The sequence below is a fragment of the Cynoglossus semilaevis genome, chromosome 4, assembly GCF_000523025.1.
Source record: "Cynoglossus semilaevis isolate Cse_v1.0 chromosome 4, Cse_v1.0, whole genome shotgun sequence".
Lineage (NCBI taxonomy): Eukaryota > Metazoa > Chordata > Actinopteri > Pleuronectiformes > Cynoglossidae > Cynoglossus > Cynoglossus semilaevis.
Genome location: NC_024310.1, coordinates 5890212 through 5911213, shown reverse-complemented (window position 1 = coordinate 5911213; position 21002 = coordinate 5890212). Strand labels below are relative to the sequence as shown.

General features: G+C 40.1%; 1 protein-coding gene across 1 annotated transcript in view; it reads left to right on the top strand.

The window, feature by feature from the left end:
• ecel1 (endothelin converting enzyme-like 1) overlaps positions 1-20905 on the top strand; it is a 97871-nt gene extending 76966 nt beyond the window's left edge. The window contains exons 12-20 of the mRNA XM_008308769.3: positions 1291-1394; positions 3745-3803; positions 5242-5293; positions 11112-11179; positions 11738-11862; positions 13092-13157; positions 13656-13751; positions 14256-14332; positions 14877-20905. Of these exons, the coding sequence (XP_008306991.1) occupies positions 1291-1394; positions 3745-3803; positions 5242-5293; positions 11112-11179; positions 11738-11862; positions 13092-13157; positions 13656-13751; positions 14256-14332; positions 14877-14976 (747 nt within the window). The 3' untranslated portion in view covers positions 14977-20905. The remainder of the gene's footprint in view (positions 1-1290; positions 1395-3744; positions 3804-5241; positions 5294-11111; positions 11180-11737; positions 11863-13091; positions 13158-13655; positions 13752-14255; positions 14333-14876) is intronic.
• The last annotated feature ends 97 nt before the right edge of the window (positions 20906-21002 follow it).

Sequence of the window (21002 nt, the reverse complement as noted above, 5' to 3'; positions counted from 1 at the left end):
ATATATGTATATATATATATATATATATATATATATATATACACATATATATATATATATATATATATATATAGACTTTTTGTCTTTTTTCTTTTAGCTAAGACTTTGCCTTGCTAGGGGTACCGAGTTTGGACCTCATACAGTCAAAGCAACATTTTACACTTTAATACATTAACAGTTCATTTTAATATTTACTGGATATTCTGCTGCTGTCTTCACCACTTGTCTCTGCCGCAGCGTCACTGCCTGTCATGTCAGTTTGCCAGTAACAATAATGTCTTCACCACTTGTCTCTGCCGCAGCATCACTGCCTGTCATGTCAGTTTGGTTGTAACAATAACCTAAAAAAAAAATAAAAAACAAAGCTAATAAATTACACCCTGAGGGTGTCATGTGATTAGAGCGCGCCCAGTCTTATCTATTATTGTTCATAATTAGTATTCTGAACTACAACAATGTCAATCCACTCATCTCTGTCATTGCTAAGAAAGAGAGCGGTGACGGCAAACTACCAAAAACATGTCAAACTTGTCTTTAGGCCATTTTCACCGTGTGCCTGAATGAGGCAGTACAGATAGACAGAGCTGACGTCTCTGGGCATTCAACCTCCGGCAACAGAACCGGATTAAGGCACGGATGATTACGCTTAGCGTAAACATGGCTGCAACTGGGGACACCAGGAAAAACAGATGGTTTGACATTTAACAGGAAGGCTAAGCTAATACCGTCCACAGGTTCTTAGGTCCAAGAATAGCTGTTTTTTCTTTATCCTTTTCACTCAGAGCCTCAGTTTCCATCGCCTACATCAACAGTTGTAGTGTGCTTGTACTCATTCTCTGGTAATTAAAATGTTTCTTGTTTTGACTCAGGCGTGGAGTAACCACAAAATGTGAAAGTTCCTGCTGCTCCTCTCTGCGGCCTCCTTAAATTTAATTAAATTTCATTTTTGTTAATTAAGCTGAGTTATAGTTTTGTATGTTTCATTACGCTGAATGATACTTTTCAAAACCGGGACTCCCCTGATGTTTTGTGAATGGCAAAAAATTAAATTCTACTACAACAGCTGAACTGAGTTACTATGTTTGTAGGCAGGTATGTAGTGACTATTGAAAATTTAAATGAAACGGTTGAAATGGCTTTTTTTATGCAATTGAACCTTTCAGGCGGCAGAAAAATAATTTGGGTCGCTTGCTGTCAATATTTGGCAATTAATTAAAAATCATTATTTTTTTCCCTCGTAAAGGAACTCGCGGCTCACACTCACGGTATGTCGTGTTCTTGGCTCTGCAGTTTCACGTGGATGAAAAGACGTACTTCAAGAACATCCTCAACAGCATCCAGTTCAACATCAAGCTGGCCGTGAAGAAGATCCACGAAGAGGTGGACAAGACAGTGTGAGTCATCGCCATCATAGCAGCAGCAGTACCATTAGCATTAGCATTAGCTTTAGCGTCTGCTCGCACAGACATGTGGGCCAGAGTAATTAATGGAGGTTCAGATGTTTGTGTTGTTCTCTGAGACCCACACCCAGCGCTGCACCTCCTCCAGTGTGAGCGCCGCTCCCACTGATGTGTCTGACACGCCGAACATGTGTCCTCGTGAATCCTTTTATAGTTTAACATATTTTTCTGATGAGCTCCTAAATTAAACCAACAGATATCATATCGACATGCTCAGCCGGAGAAAATCCATTTGATTTACTTATCTGGAAGAGCCAGGCAGCAGAAAGTGCTGTGGGATTTTTTTTTTTTTTTTTTCCTAATGGAGCTCTGGATGCCTGGATTGAGCGCCTCTCTACTTTGACAACACTTTACTGCCGCATTAGTATTCCAAGGTGCTCAAAACAAATGTATCATTAGTCCGCACTCCTGGTGCCCTCAAGACCTGGTGCCCTCAAGAGTTAAATCCCCCCCCCCCTCCCCCCCCCCACCCCCTTCGTATCACCAAAACATGAACCTTTCATCAGTCACTCTGTCTCAGGGCTGGGAAATAAATAACGCATCACTCCTCATCTCAATATTTATCTCCCGTCCGTCTATCTGCGGTCCGCGCCGAGCCATCATTCTCCCAATCCAAAAAAACAAGGGCATCGTGCGCGCTCGGAGTTATCCGCCTGGGAGATTTCGTGCCAATCGATTAGTCTGGCATTAAGTGGATTACCATAAAGGAACTCTGCGCAGTTTCAGATGCAGGGAGTGAGGGACTTCGACTGTGGGACCACACACACTGAGGCTTTCTCATCAGGGAGTTCAGGGAGACACACAGAGAGAGAGACAGAGAGAGAGAGAGAGAGAGAGATAAACAGAGGTGTTTGAGATTCTCTTCACCATCTGTGCGTGTTTGTGTGCGGTCCTGTATGCGTTCTCACAGCCACATCGCAGCCACTGATCTTTTTTTAAATGGGGACAAAATACCAGTCCTCACCTTCAAACATCATACGACATTATATTAATAGTGATGTCAACACCCAGTCTGAAGATATTTGTCATTTCTTTGTTATTCCTGAAGCTGAAGGATTTGGTGAAAGTGAGATTTCCATTTTTTAAATTTTTTTGAAATCAGGTTGTTCGAGGTAATGACAGTCAGTGCTGACTGTGCAGTGAGCGCCCCCTGTACTAACTAATGTAAAAAGTAAATCCATTCTTTTTTTTTTCTTTTCTTTTGAACATAGAAAATATGCAACTTCACAAGTAGTAAAAAAAAAATTAAAATCCTGCTCAAAGTGTAGCTGTGACTCTTTGTCACTTTAATTTTACTCAAATTTATTGCAACATCTCAGCAGTGAAAATATATCAACTAGGAGTTTGATATAATGAAAAATATGATTCTCTATATGGCTGTTGTCTGTCTCGTGGGTTCTTTTTTTAAAAAAACTTTTCCACCACCAAACTCCATGGAAAAAAATCTGCATTTTACAGTCAGTCTGTGGGGAAAACAGTTGATGGACAAGTCCTGTGTGTCCTGTGATGTGAAATATTTCAAACAAAGGATGATTCCATCGACTTTATATCCACAGAGGTTACTGTGAGTTAAGTTGAAGAGTCAGAACGAGGATTATGCAGATATTTGTCTTAGTTAAGGTCAAGGACTAGGACTAGGACTAGGACTAGGACTAGGACTAGGACTAGGACTAGGACTAGGACTAGGACTAGGACTAGGACTAGGACTAGGACTAGGACTAGGACTAGGACTAGGACTAGGACTGTCTGAAATCTTCAACAACTAAAGAGTCATTTTTCTCATGATACAAGCACATGAAAATCAATAAGACCTGCCAAAACATTTGGTCCATTTCAATGATGGCAGTAGTGCAGTACATAAAGGTATGAGTACTCTAGTATTACTACAAATATATAAAGAAAAGAAAGTTGTTGTTTTTTTGCATTTTGTTGTTTTTCTCTCAGGTAACAGAACGGCACCGTTATGTTGTTGTGCCGCGAGCGAGAAAACAAGCTAACAATTGTTTTACGGCACGTTACTCATTATCTGCTACGTATCTATAATCCTGGTCTAATGTGTCACAGTCAGACTGAATTATATCCATGGCAGGAAGCTAATGCTAACAGGCTTAAGAGCCACATGTGGCCCAGGAGCCACAGCTGGCAGATCCCCGGGCCAGGAAGTGAATAACAACTTTTTAAAACACAAAAAAAAATGTGTGTGTCTATGCATGGTTCTGCACATACGTGTGTGTGTGTGTGTGTGTGTTACTTGTCCCTGTATGATGGTGTTTTTTCTCCTCAGGTGGCTTCACCCTCCTCAGACTCTAAACGCCTACTATCTCCCAAACAAGAACCAAATGGGTGAGTGAGAGAGGATTTCTTCTACATACTGATATTTGTCTGACACAAACACACAAACACACACACACACACACACACCGACATGTCTCCGGCTCTTACTATTCTGCACCATGACATGGACCTCACATCAGTTACACACAATTACACCATGTTGCTGCCTGTTCTGTGGATGCCAAACACGACGGCCACTTAGAAAGAGCGCCCTCCACTGCCTCATATCATATTGCCTGTCATCACGTGTACCTTCTCTACGTTCTGCTTCCATCCCCACACACACCCCACATACTTGATACAGCCCTGGAGGGAAAACAAGCAGTGACACCTTCCTGACTTTTAACAAATGTAGCCTGGCGATGTCAGCCCTCCCTCCTCACCTGCTCCCAGCCTCACTGTGTCTGTGGCTGCCTGCTGCATTAAATCTCTCCCAGGAAAATCAATGCAGCGCTGGAGAGCCAGTGCTAGAGGACAAGAGGAGTCAGACAAACACAGTCGTCAGTGCCTCTGAGGTCATTTGGTTTAAGCTGCACACATGATTTCTCTCACTTAACCCGACTCCATCGCTCCTCACCTCACCTTTGTGTGCCGTTGTTTCGGGTTTTTTCTTTGTGTCCCGTCGTTTCGGGTTTTTTTCTACCATTTAGTCACATCAATTTAAACAATTTACTGGTTAAATACGGAGAGGTTCGCAGCCCAAGAGCATCCAGAGGTTGGTCTTCAGCCGTCACTCCACCTGTGAAAAAACACCGGCTTATGACACAGCGTGTAAATGGAATAAGTGGCTTCTAAAACAGTTTTATATCCAAATACAGCAAGAAATATACAACTTGTATAATTTAAAATTAAAATATTATATATAAATATTATGGTCTGTCTGGCCTTGGATTTGAGCTTTGGTTTAGTTACTACTACAAAACTACAAAAGAGCAAGTTATGATAGTTATTATTTTCCATATTTTTCCATATTAATAATTTCATCATTTGTTAGTCACAAATAGAAAAAAAACCCTACATTTTTCTCTCATCTGTAAACCTGAAGAGAAATATATACACAGTTTTTTAAGACATTTTTTAATAATGTTACGATGCCTTGGTACTCAATCACTGTTGACGAAAAAAATAAATGTGCAGTAAACAACCATTAAAAACACAACCAAAAGTTAACCCGACTTTAAATATTGTGTTTATTTGTATTATCCATGAATTTAATATCTTGTTTATCCATTATTTATACTGCAAAATATTTAAAGCCTCTTCAGTGTCGACACAAAACACAGATTAAAAATTGTATTCACAGTTTGTTTGTTTTTTTGTTTAATAAATGTAAAGTGGAATGCAGAAGTAAATGTATACTTTTGCATTAAAAATGTTCTTATTCATATGCCGTCTGTGCTGCGAAGGCGTGCCAGCTTTTCCACCTCTCTCTTGTTTTCGTTTGCAGTTTTTCCTGCTGGAATCCTTCAGCCGACTCTCTACAACCCAGAGTTTCCTCAGTAAGTACCATATAGACCTCCTCCTCCTCCTCCTCTTCCTCCTCCTTCACCTCCTCCTCCAACAGCTTCAGTCTTTGCTGTTGATTCCGTCCACTGGGAGTAAAAGAAAAAAAAAACCCTCTCCACAGTCACAACATCGGAGGTCATTACAGGCTACATTAGCCTGGCAAACCGCTGCTTCCCTTACATCCCAGCACACCTGATTAAACCAATCTAACTACCCACCAAGAGCTCAATTAGTCAACAAGGTCCAGCTAATGGAACAGGTGTCAGTGGAAGGTCGTCTCTCTAAAAACACCACCGGCTGATTTATTCGATCCGACGTCAAGGTAAATGCTGGACCGTACAGTGTAACAGAGTCAGAAGTTACTCTGGATTTGTACCTTAGTGCAATCTCATAAATATATGCGCTAGAAATCACTGACAGCTACGTCACATCAGCAGGACCGTGGTTATACAGAACTGAGAAAAAACGTCAGCAAACTGACCCCAAAGTTTAGTCATTTGGAAACAAAATTTACTGCCAAGATGACAAAAAAGAACATTAAATATTAAAATACACAAAGAACGAATACCTGAGCACTCTAGGAATACTGGTTATGAACACAATCTAGATTATTTGGCATATTGGACTTTATGTTGTCTTTTGATTGTTACTTCTGTTTCTCTTAACATGGAGTTGTGCTCAGAATTTTCAAACAATTTTGAAAATGAATGACTGTGTTTCAGTCTTGGCCAAAGTTACTTTTCCTGGTGTCAACAAGGCAAAGATAAGGCCATAATTCCACCAAGACCATATCTGGTGTATTTGGATGATGAAGGTGCTGGAAAGAAATGTTGAAAGAAAAAGTAGAATATTATATAAACATTTATACACAGTAGACGTCTATAAATATGGAGCTAGAACAGTCATAGAATATTATATAAACATTTATACACAATAGACGTCTATATAAGTTTAAGTTTAAGTTTTAAGTTTAAGTTTAAGTATAAATATGGAACTAGAACAGTGTCAAATAGAATAAATGCACAAACAAATGTACTTTGAAAATTCACAAATGTAGTGACGTCACACAAGGCCCCTCATGGGGATACAGCCGTGTGATTGGCTGCAAACGAACGAGACATCTGACTGGCTGCATTTGTGAATCTGGTCACTGCTACTCGTCTCAAAAATCCACAAACAGGGAGGATTCACAAATGAGACAAGTGTTAGACAAATGTATTTTATGAAACTAACAAATAACTTCACATGCATACATTTGTGAATTTTTCAAAGTACATTTGTGAATCCTTGTTTGTGCATTTATTCTTTTTGAGACTGTTCTAGCTCCATAATAAACACACATTAAAAGTAGTTGTAAACAAATGAGGCAAAGTCCAGACCAGACTTTATGATGTTGAAGTCTTCATGTTTCCTCTGGTCTATGCAGTGAAGTTCAACTCCATCATTGAGTCATGTTTAATCTTTAAAGCACATTAAACTGTCAATCTTTATGATTCCCGGATCGAGAAGCTCAGAGTTTCCAACTCTTTCACAGAGTTTCTAATAAGTTGAATGTGTTCAGAACCTGAATCTGTAAAATGGCTTCACAGACACCTGTTACTGCTGACCGTGAGCAGTTGACGTGTGAAGGCAGAGAACCGACCTGGACGGCTGTAAATTATATACAGGTGTATACCATCAATCCTCAGCCAGTTTGGAACTAATGGGCTAAGACAATTCAGAGTACATGGTCCTCTGAATTGAGTGTCTCCGCTTGTAATTACAGGATGATGCTTCATTTGCCTTTATTTTCCCCAAAGAACTTCTCCGCCTGCTGCGAGAAGCTTCAAAATGTTGTCATTACTCAGTGGAACTAAAAGGATCAACTTTTACATGAATATATTACTGTCATGTATACGCAGTGATACTTAGTATACATTCACGATACCTGAATACCTTCAGCTCAGCGATCTCTAACCCACTTTGTACCAAGGACCTGTCGGCCGGTACCAGCCGTTACTGCGGACCGGTGGCTTGTTGGTTTAGAAGGCAGACTTGGGTCTAGACGGTTTCAGGTTCGAGTTCATCGGCTGCCAATTTATCACTGAGCTGCACTGAGCGTGAGCTCACTTTGGTGATGGGTTAAAAGCAGAGGTCCACATTTAATGGTGTGCAGCGATGTGGTAAATGACAAATAATTCAGTTTCACTTAGTGTCTCAGTCTGGGTGACCTATAGTTTTGAAACACTGGCAGATTGTCTTAAAATGGAAAAAGTAAAGGGATATGACTTTTGAATGAAGTAAATTAGTAAAACTGAAGTACAGGTTTCCACTGTGTTCCACTGCGACCCGGTACCAAATGACTTACGGACCGGCACCGGTCCCCAAACCAGGTGTTGGGGACCCCTGCTGTAGCTGACATAGGACATGGGCCATATCTGTCCAACCAAAGTTTGAATTAGGATCAAAAGGAGCCGTTGAATAAGGAGAGTCAGTGTCATGTCATTAAATAAGACGTGCTAATAATACTAAAGATGCTAAAGACAGCTAATAATAATGCTAATAATAATAATACTAAAGATGCTAAAGACATAATACTAATAATACTAATAATACTAAAGACACTAAAGATGCTGAAGAAGACACAGTGGGCGCCATTGTTCTATTCAGATTCAGAGCATAAACACGTACGCCGTTGTTTTCTTATCTCCATTACACCGTGCAATCACCTGTAAGAAAATAATTACAAGTTTCTGCTCCACAGGTTCCAGCTCTTAAAGGTTAGTTCAGGCTTTTTCCAACGTTTGTGTCTCAGGTTCAGACACAGTCAGAGCTGCAGTGTGCTCTGCTCTCCACTCCCCGGTGTTTTATTTTTATCCAATAAACAATAAAAGATGTGGATGCTTGTTCTCTGTGATAGCGTAACTGCCAGCAGGGAGACAAGAAGACGAGAAGTCATTACAGTACTAACATATCTGCAGTGTAGACGTTCAAAACATCGAACAAATACTTTGTCACGATGCATCTTTACAACAGGAAACCTAAGAATGAAGTGTTTTATAAACCTCACGATCATTTAAAAAAAAAATCCTTAAGAAAATCACCGGCTTTACATCACGTGCGCTCCAGTTGTTCCTTCTTTATTGCCTCACTGGGGCAAACAAAACTAGCCTGAGATTTGGATCGGAGATTTGGTGCCTGAAAGGAGGAAGTTCTTCTGGGTTTATTACGTCAAGGCAGATATTCTGACGGTTGCTGATAGTCGGACGTTAACCTCGACATGTTTGGACAGATGTCACAGTGATCTGATTTTATGAAGTCGTGGTCGTCCTATCAAAAAGCAGACCTACATAAAAACGAACCACAACCCTAACTCGTTTTAATGGCTATTATTATGGAGTTGTTTGATAAATACATGAAAAAGATGTTTTCTTCCAGATTTTCCAAAGTTCGTCTTTGACTGCGGTAGAAAGTATCTCCAACACATGGCAGGGATTCTGAGAAGGTCAAAGGTCTAGACTCCGTGGTGGTCAGTTACTGTGTTTGACTGGAAATGCTGACTCACGCTGTCGGTTCCGTTGTTTCAAGATTTGAGATGAATCAGTTCTGGCACCGTCATCTTGGAATATATCAGATCTATTAGGAAAGAAAAATGGCTTTGTGTACTCCGGCGAGGTAGACGTCATGACATCATTTTTAAGATTATTATTGTGAAGTGAAAGTGGATTATTCACATTGTGACTGCATATGTCGGGATCGGAACTCAAGTGTTCGGACAATATCAGATACTGTCAAAACGTCAACATGAGACATCGGTAATACATATAGTTTTATTCCACAGAGAGTGTTGCGGAAATGTACCTTTGTATCAATCTCCTGAATAAAGACAGCCTGTCCTTAGCAAATCCCCGTAAGTACTCTTAAGTACTATAATTAGACTACTTCAGTTTTATATCATGTTGTTTGAAAAAGGTCCACTTTCCTCTACTTTACATCTAACCATGACACAAATGAACAGTTACTAACAGAAACTCACTTTATTTTACTTTTTTAGTAGCATACCAATGACTTCAGACCTGTAAAAACCAGCACAAATCGGTTCCGGGGAAAAAGTACTTAGTGATACGACCTACTTTGACACGTTATATATGATGTTACTTTGTGTATTTTCCTTATTTCTTTTTCTTTTTTTCACGCAAAACACACAAAGCGGCTGACATTAGCACCATCCGTTTGCTCCTCCATTACAGCCAGTGTATGTGCACAGACACAGAGGTTGTAACAGTTGCATTCAAAGCAGGTCGCCACAGCAACAAAACACACACACACACACACACACACACACATGCCTCTCACAAATATGAGTTAATGAGACATAGCAGCTTGTGTATCCAACATAAACTGGCACTTCAGTGACTTCATTAGAGGTGATCACCACTGCGTCCACTTCCTGCTGCCGTGCATGTTAATCAATATTAATTTATGCTTTTGGCAGAGTGTGTTTGTGTGTGTGTGTGTGAATGCACTTCTCGCCCTTAAGTTATTACTGCAGTGGCCCTAACCTCACATAAAGTCTCCTTCTCCCTCTCACACTCACACCTCCAGTATCACGTTGAGTATAATGAAGCTTCAATCAGCCCGTTAGTTCAGCCAGAGAGCCGGGGCCCAGTGTGAGGCAGCGAATCGACTAGCTGTCAGAAAGTCATTTTCAGACGTAGCCATGTGAATAGCCCCGAGCCTGCCCTCTCATCGCTCTCTGTATCTGCATGAGCTGCAGAGACAGCACTTCGCAACGGCCCGTGGTCAAGGAGAGGCGGGAGAGCTACCTGTGCAGGTCTGTGGCAACGACGGATGTATGCAGGTGCAGGAGCCGTGGAGCAGAAACCTGCGCTTGTCCGATGGCTATGATCAAGCATCACATTATCTGAACTAATCTGAACTGTGCAGACGCAAAATAAGTCGCTGATGTCACCAGTGTTTCATTAGGCACTGGTGTGGCCATAGGAACAAAATGTAAAGTAAACTGGTGACGTCATGAAGGGCATTTGAGTCGATCTCTAGTCCTACACGCTGAGAGGCTGATTTGTTTATGAAGCAGTGCTTTGTTTCAAGTTTAAAAGGAATTCTTTTACAGATTGTTATGAATACAAGAGCCTTATGGCTTGTGGCTAAATCATGCATAGGCAAACTAAGGCCCGGGGGCCAGAAACGGCCCGTTTGGCTTTTGAATCCGGCCCGCCAAACTTGTCCAGATTATGTTGATTATTATATTATTAAGTCCATGTGGAAAATGATTCACAGATGTGGAGGTCACTGTAGATATGTAAGACCAAAAGAATTCTCTCTCTCTCTGAATTTTTTAAGTAAGTAAAACCACAATTTAAATCCATGAATGGAACCATTTGTGAATTAATACTCTTATTTTCACAAACTAAAAGATTTCAGATTCTCTCTATACATATTGGTGCATGAAGTAAGTGGGTTGTAAACAGACAAAAAAAACAATGAAAGCTTAAGTTTTCATTTATAAAAGGCTGGTCCACAAATTTAAAAGACATCGAACAGACGACACAGATATTGTCGACGTCCTTTATTAGATTATCCTTATGTTACTTTAATAAAACCTTCCTGTGTGCTTCTGCCGGCAGTCGTGTTTTAACTGAGATGCCGTCTGTGCGTCAGCCTGGTTTTCTAGCCGTGATATGATGCAAGACCCAATTACACCCGACGATGCGTCAATACGTCAAACTCCAAACAGCCTATGGTCGGTGCACCTGTGGAGTCTAACCATGTCCAATATGGCTGCCCCATGTTTTCTCTTCCTTGTGCTAGGTCCCTCAACTACGGAGGAATAGGAGCCATCATCGGCCACGAGCTAACGCACGGATACGACGACTGGGGTGAGGATGACAGGTTTTGCTCCATGGTCCATCACCGTCTCAGCCATTTTAGCCATAATTGCCCCGTCTCCCAGGGTACTGTCTGGGGCTTCCGGATGATTTGTGTGTTTTCCAATAAAATGAAATGGATGATTTCAACTGTGCAGCAAAGTCTGTTTTGAGCCACGATCTCTAACTTTCAAATTACAGTCACAAGTGTTGCCCACCAGGTATTAACAAAAGAGTGAAATGCTCTTAAAATTCCAGTCAGGATTGAATAACTTTGAATGTGATAAATAAGTTTGTGCTCTGCCGCAGCCCCCACTGACGGCGTCGTGAGCCATTGTTTCATCGTACCAATTTAGTTGGTTGGAAAAGCCGTCAGTCATGAGCTGAAAAAGCCAACCACTGTTTTGCCTTTTAATGGCTGGACTCATGCAGCTAATGAAAAAGGCTGACGTGTGACCTGCTGGGCAGCTCTTTGGACTGTGAAGAAAGGCTACTGGTTGTGCTGTGTCCATGCTAACATACCTGCACTTTTGCCCCTCATCTTAGTGATGCAATGGTTCATGTCCCTAGGGGGTCAGTATGACCGCAATGGAAACCTCAAACAGTGGTGGACGGAGGACTCTTACAAGAAGTTCCAGAAGAAAACGGAGTGTATCGTCAAGCTCTACGATAACTTCTCTGTTTATAACCAGAAGGTGAGTAAAGAGCACAACCACACACACACGAACCTAGGCTTAAGGAACTGTTTCTGTCAGGACTATCCCTAATTGAAACCAGTTTTTGTTCTTGTAAGGATCAGTTATCAGAAACAAATTAAGGAAAAGAAAACCAGTTTTTGTTCTTGTAAGGATCAATTATCAGAAACAAATTAAGGAAAAGGCAGGAAGCAGGAATAAGCTCATCATCGCGACCTCTGTGACCTTCTCCCTCTCTTATAAACGGCTTTGAAAACTTTTATCTTTACAAGTGTTGAGTTTGATCTTTTACCTTCTGTAATCAGTTTTCCTAAGAAAATACCAGATTTGGAATTTGGGGCACGATTCAAATTAAAATTCAAAGTTAGACAAACTTGAGTGGAAACCTGTTAGAAGTATTTGCAGCAGGTTTTGATCTAGCCCCATCTGATCTTTTATCTGGAATAGAAAGATACGAAATGAACCCAGTATACAGAAATATTAAGAGTTTAATGTTTGTAAAGTTTTTGGGTTTTTTTATTCTGTCTTAGAATTTTTTGATTTCCCTTGGTATCACCATTATTACCTTCTTAAAAATACATCAGCTTCTGAATGCTATCTAAATGTCGTGACACTATGGCTCCCAGGGAACAGTTTAACATAGAATCTTTTTGTCTAAAATCTGTAGTAGATGCAGTTTTGTATCTCCGAAGTGGGTTTATATGGAACAACAACAAATAGTCAGCAAATTGTTCAAGATAGCGCCACAAGCTAGTCATCGTATGATGCTAGCTTTCAATCGAATCTAATGCTGTTGTGGACATAAAGGAAATACAGCTAACTGCTGAGTATTTTACCACAAATTTGAGGTCATGGACGGCCATTTTTAGCTTTCAGCTATGCTGGATTTAGCATTAGCTTGTATCACAGGGTAAATCTTCATTAGTTTTGAGGCCAAAACTGTCACAGAAAACTTTGAGTTTCTGGTGACACCAAAGTTGATCAACTATTCCTCAGCGTTATGATGTTGGTTTGTTTTGTTTTTTGTTTTTTCATTTTTTTCGGTTGACTCTCTAACAATGAGTAAGGTTTTCACAGATCAACACAACTCTTTACTCTTTGTCGAATAAATTCCCTTAATGACAAAGATGTTAATGACTGAAATAACCCTAAAATATGTGTAAAAATATATATCGAACTCTAAAGGTCCTCCTGTGTTTTAGACTTTTCACCTTTGTTTCTGTGTTTAGGTGAATGGTCGTCTGACACTGGGAGAGAACATAGCAGACATGGGAGGACTGAAGCTTTCGTACTATGTGAGTAACATCTGATAACGTTACTACATCACTGCGTTATTTCAGATGCCAGGGTGACTTCCTTTGTTGTTCTCGTCCTAAAACTGATTCTCTTTGTTTTACATAACGACTATTTTAACATACCTTTAAAGTAATTTATGAACGCACAGTTTATTCTGCTTTTATTATGTTCAGCAGCTGCAATTTTAGTTGGAGCAATGAAATGCCGTTCGTAGAAGCATCGCAGCGATGTAAAACTTAATGACAAAGAAAAACTAAGTCTAATAACCACTGTCATTTATGTTCATGTACAAAAATACTGCCACTGTAAAAGTCAAGACAGTGTTACTGCATGTACTGCATGTATAGAATAGACTGCATGTCCTCTGTCTTTGTGTCACACAAGAAAAAAACACCTGGAAAAGAAATAACTGCCTGTTCCTTAATTCCATTTTGACAGGAAGTGTGAGAACATTTCTTTATTACGTCTCTGTCACCGTTCCTTCCCTCCCTGTGCAGGCATATCAGAAGTGGGTGAGGGAACATGGTCCAGAGAGGCCCCTGCCTGGACTCAAATACACACACGAACAGCTGCTCTTCATCGCCTTCGCACAGGTGCAAAAACCTCCCGAACTCATTCTCACTCATATGTCGTTCCTTTAGTGTCTGAGGCCATGTCTTCAGCTGTGTTCCTCTCAGCTGGAGCCGCTGATCACACAGAGCAGGTAGGGGTGGCGGTTGCATTAACCCAGTACTGCTCAAACAGTGGGTCAAGACCCCCGGGGGGTCAGGGGGCTGCGGTGCCCAAACAGTGGGTCAAGACCCCCGGGGGGGAAAGGGGGGTGCAGTGCCGGGCGTGATGGGCTTCCAGTGGAATATGGCACACTGGACATAAGTGTACCACTGCTGTGATGCTTGAATGCTACCAAGCCTCCAGTCACTAGGTGGCAGCAACTCATGCAGTGGTTTGTACAGATACAGTACATCTGTTATCAGGTTTATCAACTTTTAAACACGTTTATGTTCATTTTCATCCGGCGTGCGGCGCGTCACACAGACATGTTTTAACGAAGTCAAAGATAACGTAATCACACTGCTGCGGTGATGCTTTCATTCCAGAACTGGTGTATGAAGAGGAGATCTCAGTCCATTTACCTTCAGCTGCTGACTGACAAACATGCTCCAGAGCACTACAGGTACCATACACCAAGACTCAGAATAACTTTATTTACCTCCAGGAATATATTGTGTGGCAGTGGATAAAAATTCTGAAAATGTATGAGCGGAAGATAATACATATACATGAGTGTAAACATAAGGGGTGTGACTGACAAAACAAAGAGGAAAAACAAGAGTCTCCATAGTAAAGATAAAGGGAAAGTCTGGGGGGGGGGGTCACCTAATGGAGAGATTCACACACAGAATGGTCAGAATTAGAGTCTATATATGAAGTAGCCATTCAGAATATGTAGGACAGTGATCATCAACTGGTGGCCCATGGGCCAAATCCAGCCCACTGAACCATCCAATCTGGCCTGTGATTGGATGCCAAAATAATTTTTTTAAGTTTAAAATCACATACATCTACCTGCTGTTGTTGGTCTTTCTGTTCCAGTAAGATTCAGAATAATCAAATGAAAACACCTTTTATTCTTTAACAGCCCTGGACTAAAGCTGTATCTCATGTCCACATAATAACTGTTGTTCAACTTGTGTGTGTGTGCTTCACTCTTCCTGCAGAGTTATCGGCAGCGTTTCTCAGTTTGACGAGTTTGCCCGTGTGTTCCACTGTCCAAAGGGTTCTCCCATGAACCCTGTCGACAAATGCTCAGTATGGTGACCTCTGCCCCCGGGGCCCTGGACCTTTGGACCTGCACCCATTAATTAACACAACTAACGTCTTAACCCCAGCAGGCATACACACATATTCACACACAACCTGTTCTACTTCATTCATGCGTCAACTGTAGCAGGATGCTGCGGAGCTCTCGTCTTCAGAGTGTTGGGGTCAAACTGCACGAAAATGTATGTGTTTCCAGGGTCACCGTGTCGGATGAGGTAATCATGGCAGCACACATTTACAGTGCAGCTTGACTGACAGCTTTGAGAGACTGTACAATGACGCCTGACCTGACCAATGAGCATGACTGACATGATGTTGTAGGAAGGAAGAGCAGCTGGCACATGGGACTGACAGAGTGTGCTCCCAGAAATAATAAACATCAGATTTGGTGGTTGAGACACAAGGATATGTCTCTGGGGACGCACCTCAGACCAAACTCAACTCGTTGTTGTTGGTTTTCATTGCTACATTTCAATGAGCTCGCGTCCTAATTGATAAAGGCCATGTGTCCATTCACATCAGGCCAAAAGCCTCTGGTCTTCGACCGTCTTTCCTGCAGAGTTGTGCCTAAACCAGAAGCAAACTTTTTAGTTTCACATTAAATCCGTTCTGTCGTTGAGAAGCCTGAATTATACTCAGACCTGTGACAATAAGGCAGTGGTAATTTAACTATTTTCACTTTTTTGGTCTGAAAACTATTATTTATTGAATGCAATTAATATACTTTTGTTCATCAATACCATAGTGATAGGCAGAACAATCAAACACTATCCCTCTAGGTGGCAGCAGATAACTATATAAACTAAAAAAAAAGAGACTTCTTCTTCAGTCTTTCTTCAATTCCTGTGAGTAAATCAGGGTTGTGTTCAACTAAACACGCATGAGGTTTCAGTTTACATTGTATGACAAGTTTGTGTGTGTGATTGTTTTAAATCATGTCATCGACCACATGCATGGGTGTTGATCTAAATGTGGAAGAAAGAATGTGGTTTAAATAATTTAGTTGCTCGTCAAACCCTTACTCTTTAACCTCGGCAGTGCTGTTTGGTTTGGTGAGTTTAAACGGACCCACTGACATGTTGATTTGTAGTGTGAATGACATGAAAAGTGTTTTTTGTTTTTTTTTTTCTTTACCTTAATAGTTTACTTTACGAGACGTCCTCAGAGATCTTCAGGCCATCTGATATGACGACAGTCTCTTTGTGCCGCGTTGACTGGTTACATAAAGCGTTTTCAGATCGTGGACATTAGGGTTTGCCTTACATGGATATAAAGAATTTCTAGAGGCAGCTCTTTCTCTTTTCCACTGATACTGTCTATTTCCATGTCTTATACTCACATTATCAAATCCATTCATTATCAAAACAGAAAAAGACAGACAGGGATAGTAAGAATAAGCCCACAGGTGGATTTACAGATAAGATGATGGGATATTCACAAATCCAAAGCTGTCTGAAAGGATGATGACTAAAATGTTTTGCCAAAGTATAAAAACTATCATATTTTCAGTAAGAGTGTTATGCAACTGTGTATAAATCAGGCTTTACTCAAACATGACTATTCTGACATAAATATAATTTTGTTACATATATATTTTTCTATGTTTGAATTTATCTTGAAATCATCTATTTTTATATATTTTAGCATTTTCTGCCATGTATGAAATCATAAACATGTATCAACATATGTCTTAATTTTTTGTAAGCATCAATTATGCAACCAGGGGGAAAAAATAGAAAGAAATTGTGGATGTGTGATCGGTTCCAAAAGTAAGACGTAACATTTGGGGGGAGGGAGGAGAGAATTTATAATAAACTGGGATTTTCCGATCCATTCTGTTTGGTGTTGGAGTTTCCATTTGTTTTGCAATGCTGCCCTCTTGTGGCTATCAGAGCAATGGTCACTGTGTAACTGCCATGATTGTCGTGTTGCCTGCCCTTCTCTCGCTCCTGGGTGTTTGTACAGTTTTTAAGAAATACCAATGCTTGCTTTTTAAAAAAAAAAACCAACACAGAAGATAATGCCTGATTCCAGGAGTGATTTGTATCAAAGTTCAGTGACAAGACAGAGAATCAGTGGGACAGACTCTGATCAAAGTTCCAACTAAAGTCTTCAGAGACATCCACAGAGGAGCAGGGATATTTATCAAAGGCTGGATGAAGATAAGAGGAGATGATGTTGCCTGGCTGCAGCCCAGCTCACGGGGATGGGGGCAGAAATATTTTGACCCTTCTGGGCAACCTGATCAGGAGGTGGGGGCTTGTCTGAGAAATGGATTGACCTCTGCTGTTATTGGACCCTTTATATCTCATATTTCCTGGTCAAAATGCATGCTCTCAAGACATAAAGGATGGACAGTTGAGTGATGTCACTCGTCATGCACTCGCAGTCAAATCACCATACAACGGGACGGTGTCAGTTCAGAGCACTGCAGCGTGCAAATACAGAATCGAACATTTGTACACAGTGTTATTTAAAAAAAGAAAAAAAGAACTTACTTTTGTATTCAGAATCTGTTGGTATAAAATAAGACTCTTTGTACAGTGATGAGCGGTACATGGGGTTGTACAGTTTGTTGAGAGTGCATGTCTCCTCTCACGCCAACCTGAAACATCTGATGGACAAGTGTACATCTGCTGGTCCAGCTGCTCGTCCTCACAGCTGCTGCTGCTGCTAACTCCTCCTCTCTGTTGGTCACTGTTTAATGTGTGAATAAACTCAAAGGATCACTGTGCTCAGGTGTGTGTGTAAGAGAGAGTGTGCGTGTCTTACCTGACTCCTGTGTGTATACAGCTCATTATCAGTGTCACTGTGTTCTCAGCTGAGTCATCTCTCTCTCTCTCTGTCTCTGTATCTCTCTCTCTTTCTGTCTCTCTCGGTCACCTACTGGTAGATAGTAAAAGTCTGCTTTTGTGTTCAGCCTTTTGTAGCATCACGGTACAATAGGTGTTTCCCAGTACATCATCACCGACGTACATGCATGGAGGACTGAACGGTCCTGGAACAACAGTTGACCGACTCCCCCTGCTGTTTTACTGTTTAGAACAAGTTCCATGGATCCAGCTCATTGTTGTACGAATCACAACTTGACGACTCTCCGTCGGCCTTAGTCTCTACTTTCTTTCCACTTTCTGAAATGTACTTGTGTAGACACGAGCACATTTCATGGCCCGTGGATAAATGTGAAAGATGCATTAGAACAAAGTCTGCATCTGCTGCCATGGTACTGTTCCAATTCTTGTCTGTGAAAATGTGGCTCTACACACAGATCTTCAAGAAAAAGCCTGAAACTTGAAGTTTTCTAAAGAAAAAAAATTTCTAGTAAAGTCAATTTTAGATTATATTATTATTCTTGTTGAACCCTTTAAGGTATTTCCTTTTCTTTTTGGACTGAGCTCTGCTCCCTGTGGAGTTCGCAAACGATTTATTTGAAAAGCTCATTCTGAGCCACTGTCATTTCCTGTGGGACTAAGAAGCTCAGAGGGAGATGAGCATGCTTTCCTGAAACTTTCTCATTGAAGAAAAGACTGCTTTTATCTGCAATGCCAAGGCTAAGGAATCCTGTTGGCTTCCTCTAGAGGAGAGCAGCAGTACTAACATTTTATGATACTCTGCTCTGTCACTGAATACCAAACGTACAATCATCATTTCCAGATGGATTGCTTTGCAGTGCAGGAAGACAGGTTAAATGATGACACCATAAAATAAATAACTAACACCATTTCAGAGATGGATGGTGGCAGACAGTGGATTTGATTTTTAATAAAGGACAACTATCAAATATCAGTCTGAGAGATAGTAAACCAATATATCTGTCTGATCCTACTCTTCTCAAACTTTAATACTTTGTGCTCCGCCACCAACATGATCTCTTTTTCTGTTTGGGCCATTGAGATAAAAGAGACAGAGGCATGAAACAGATGTAACCTGATGTAATCTGATGCATGTTTATATTTCTATCCGTCCATGCGTTTACATAAAACAAACTATTCCTTATCTTAATGTGCAGTACATGCTTTTGTTTGTTTGTTCAAGTAGATAGAAAACCAAAAAGATATGACAATAAAAAAAAGAATGTGAGGTAATGGTTACATTTTGAGACGGAACAGGTGAGTGAAGTGACCATTTGTAGATATTTATATTGAAGGGATCGGTAGGATTTAATGTTCAGCGTTTACCATATTTTACGTGGGTTCACATTCTTTGCACTCTTCTTTGACCAACGGTTTATATTTCGAAATCAAATTTGTGCTTTTTGGCGACATCGTGTGGTTAAAATAGACAATACCTCTTAAGTAAAGAAAAATATAACATATAAATAGCGCTTAAGTTGTACTTACGTCGTGTGTTTTCATGACATCGTGGTTCTGGCTCATCGCCTACATTCTGTGCTAGGCGAAAACTACAAGGAAAAATCGCATACTCAAACTTCATAAAAGAATGAATAGTATTATACAGTATATACTGTGTATATATACATATATATATGATATCCATATTCACAAATTGCTATATAAGGACATATATGTTTTCACTGTAATAATTGATGTTACTGATATCTAACATTTACATATTTAATTAACTGGCTAATGTTAGCCTGTTGCTTCCCCTGGAAGGCTAACAGGCTATTTTTATGTTTGTCCCTGTGGAGTCTGGTCAATTGTAATACTATCCATCATGTCAAAAAAACAATTGTCAGCATTCCTCTGCTACTGTTGTAACAGGAGTTTTGTTTTTGTTTTTGTTTTCCAACCAGAGCCTGTTCAAAAAAGGTTCAAAAGAGTCAAGTAGAAGATTTAAAAAGCAGACAAAAGAGAAGGGAGACATTTAAGATCAACAATTGATTTTTGATCATTAAAACTTTAGATCTTTCAGATGAATAACTTCTTCTTCTTCTTCTTTCTGGAATAACATTACAAAAGCCATGAAAGAGCTATGTTTTGTGAAATAAACAAAACATTTAATTATACAGAATTTGTCAGCTGCACTTACCCATACACACATTATACAAACATGTACCCGCCTGACTACAGACAAAAGTGAAGAGAGGAGGCAGAGATTGATCTTTAATCCTGACAGTATGACATGTACTTCCGGTCTGACCTACTTATTGCACAGTCCCAACACAGTTTGATCTGATCTAATCTGATCTGTCAAAGTCCTGCAGCCTGAGGTCTCATGCAGCATGTGGATGTGGAAATGTTAGTGAAAGCTTCTCTAGTCAAACTTCTCCGAAGCTTTATCAGTGTCTCATTCATACAAAAGTTAAACAAGGAACAAAAATCCCAAGAACACTTGTATTATACATGACTTTTATTAAAATTTACATTTCTTTTATTGTAACTTATCTAGCTTTACCTTAAAAAGCGGGTCTTTAAACCTAAGCCTAGCCATTTTTGTACTTAAGGCTGTAAAACATTGTATGTAAAACATTATATTAAAAGCAGAACTAAAGTACTAAAATATAAATTAAAAATAGTAAATAGCAGGCATAATAGGTTACCATTTTTGTCCTAGGATATTACTCTCCTGACCATAATGAACATACACTAATTTACAGGTTTTTATTTAGGACCATACACACTTTTATTTACCATTTCATATGATAATGGACTATTTCAACTGTGTTGTGTAAATAAAGAACGTATCGATTATAACAGGATTAATAAATCACTCAACTTTTATATTATATGCATGATCTTTTTCCCCCCTCCTCCTCCTTCCCGCCGGACAAAGTGGATGAACTAACTAAACGTGTAAGAACTACAACAATATAAGGTGGTTAGGTATAGACCTCTGGAAATTTGACAATACTTAAGTAATCCATCCATGTCTGCTATTAGTAATTGCTTAAGATCACATGCTGTGAAACAACAAAATAATAATAATAATAATAATAATAATAATAATAATAATAATAATACGTCATTCAAGCTAGTGGTGTTCGGGATATGGTTTACACCTCAGTTCCCATCGGAACGGAAGTAACATGTTTCTTTTTCCAGCTTGATACATTTGTAATG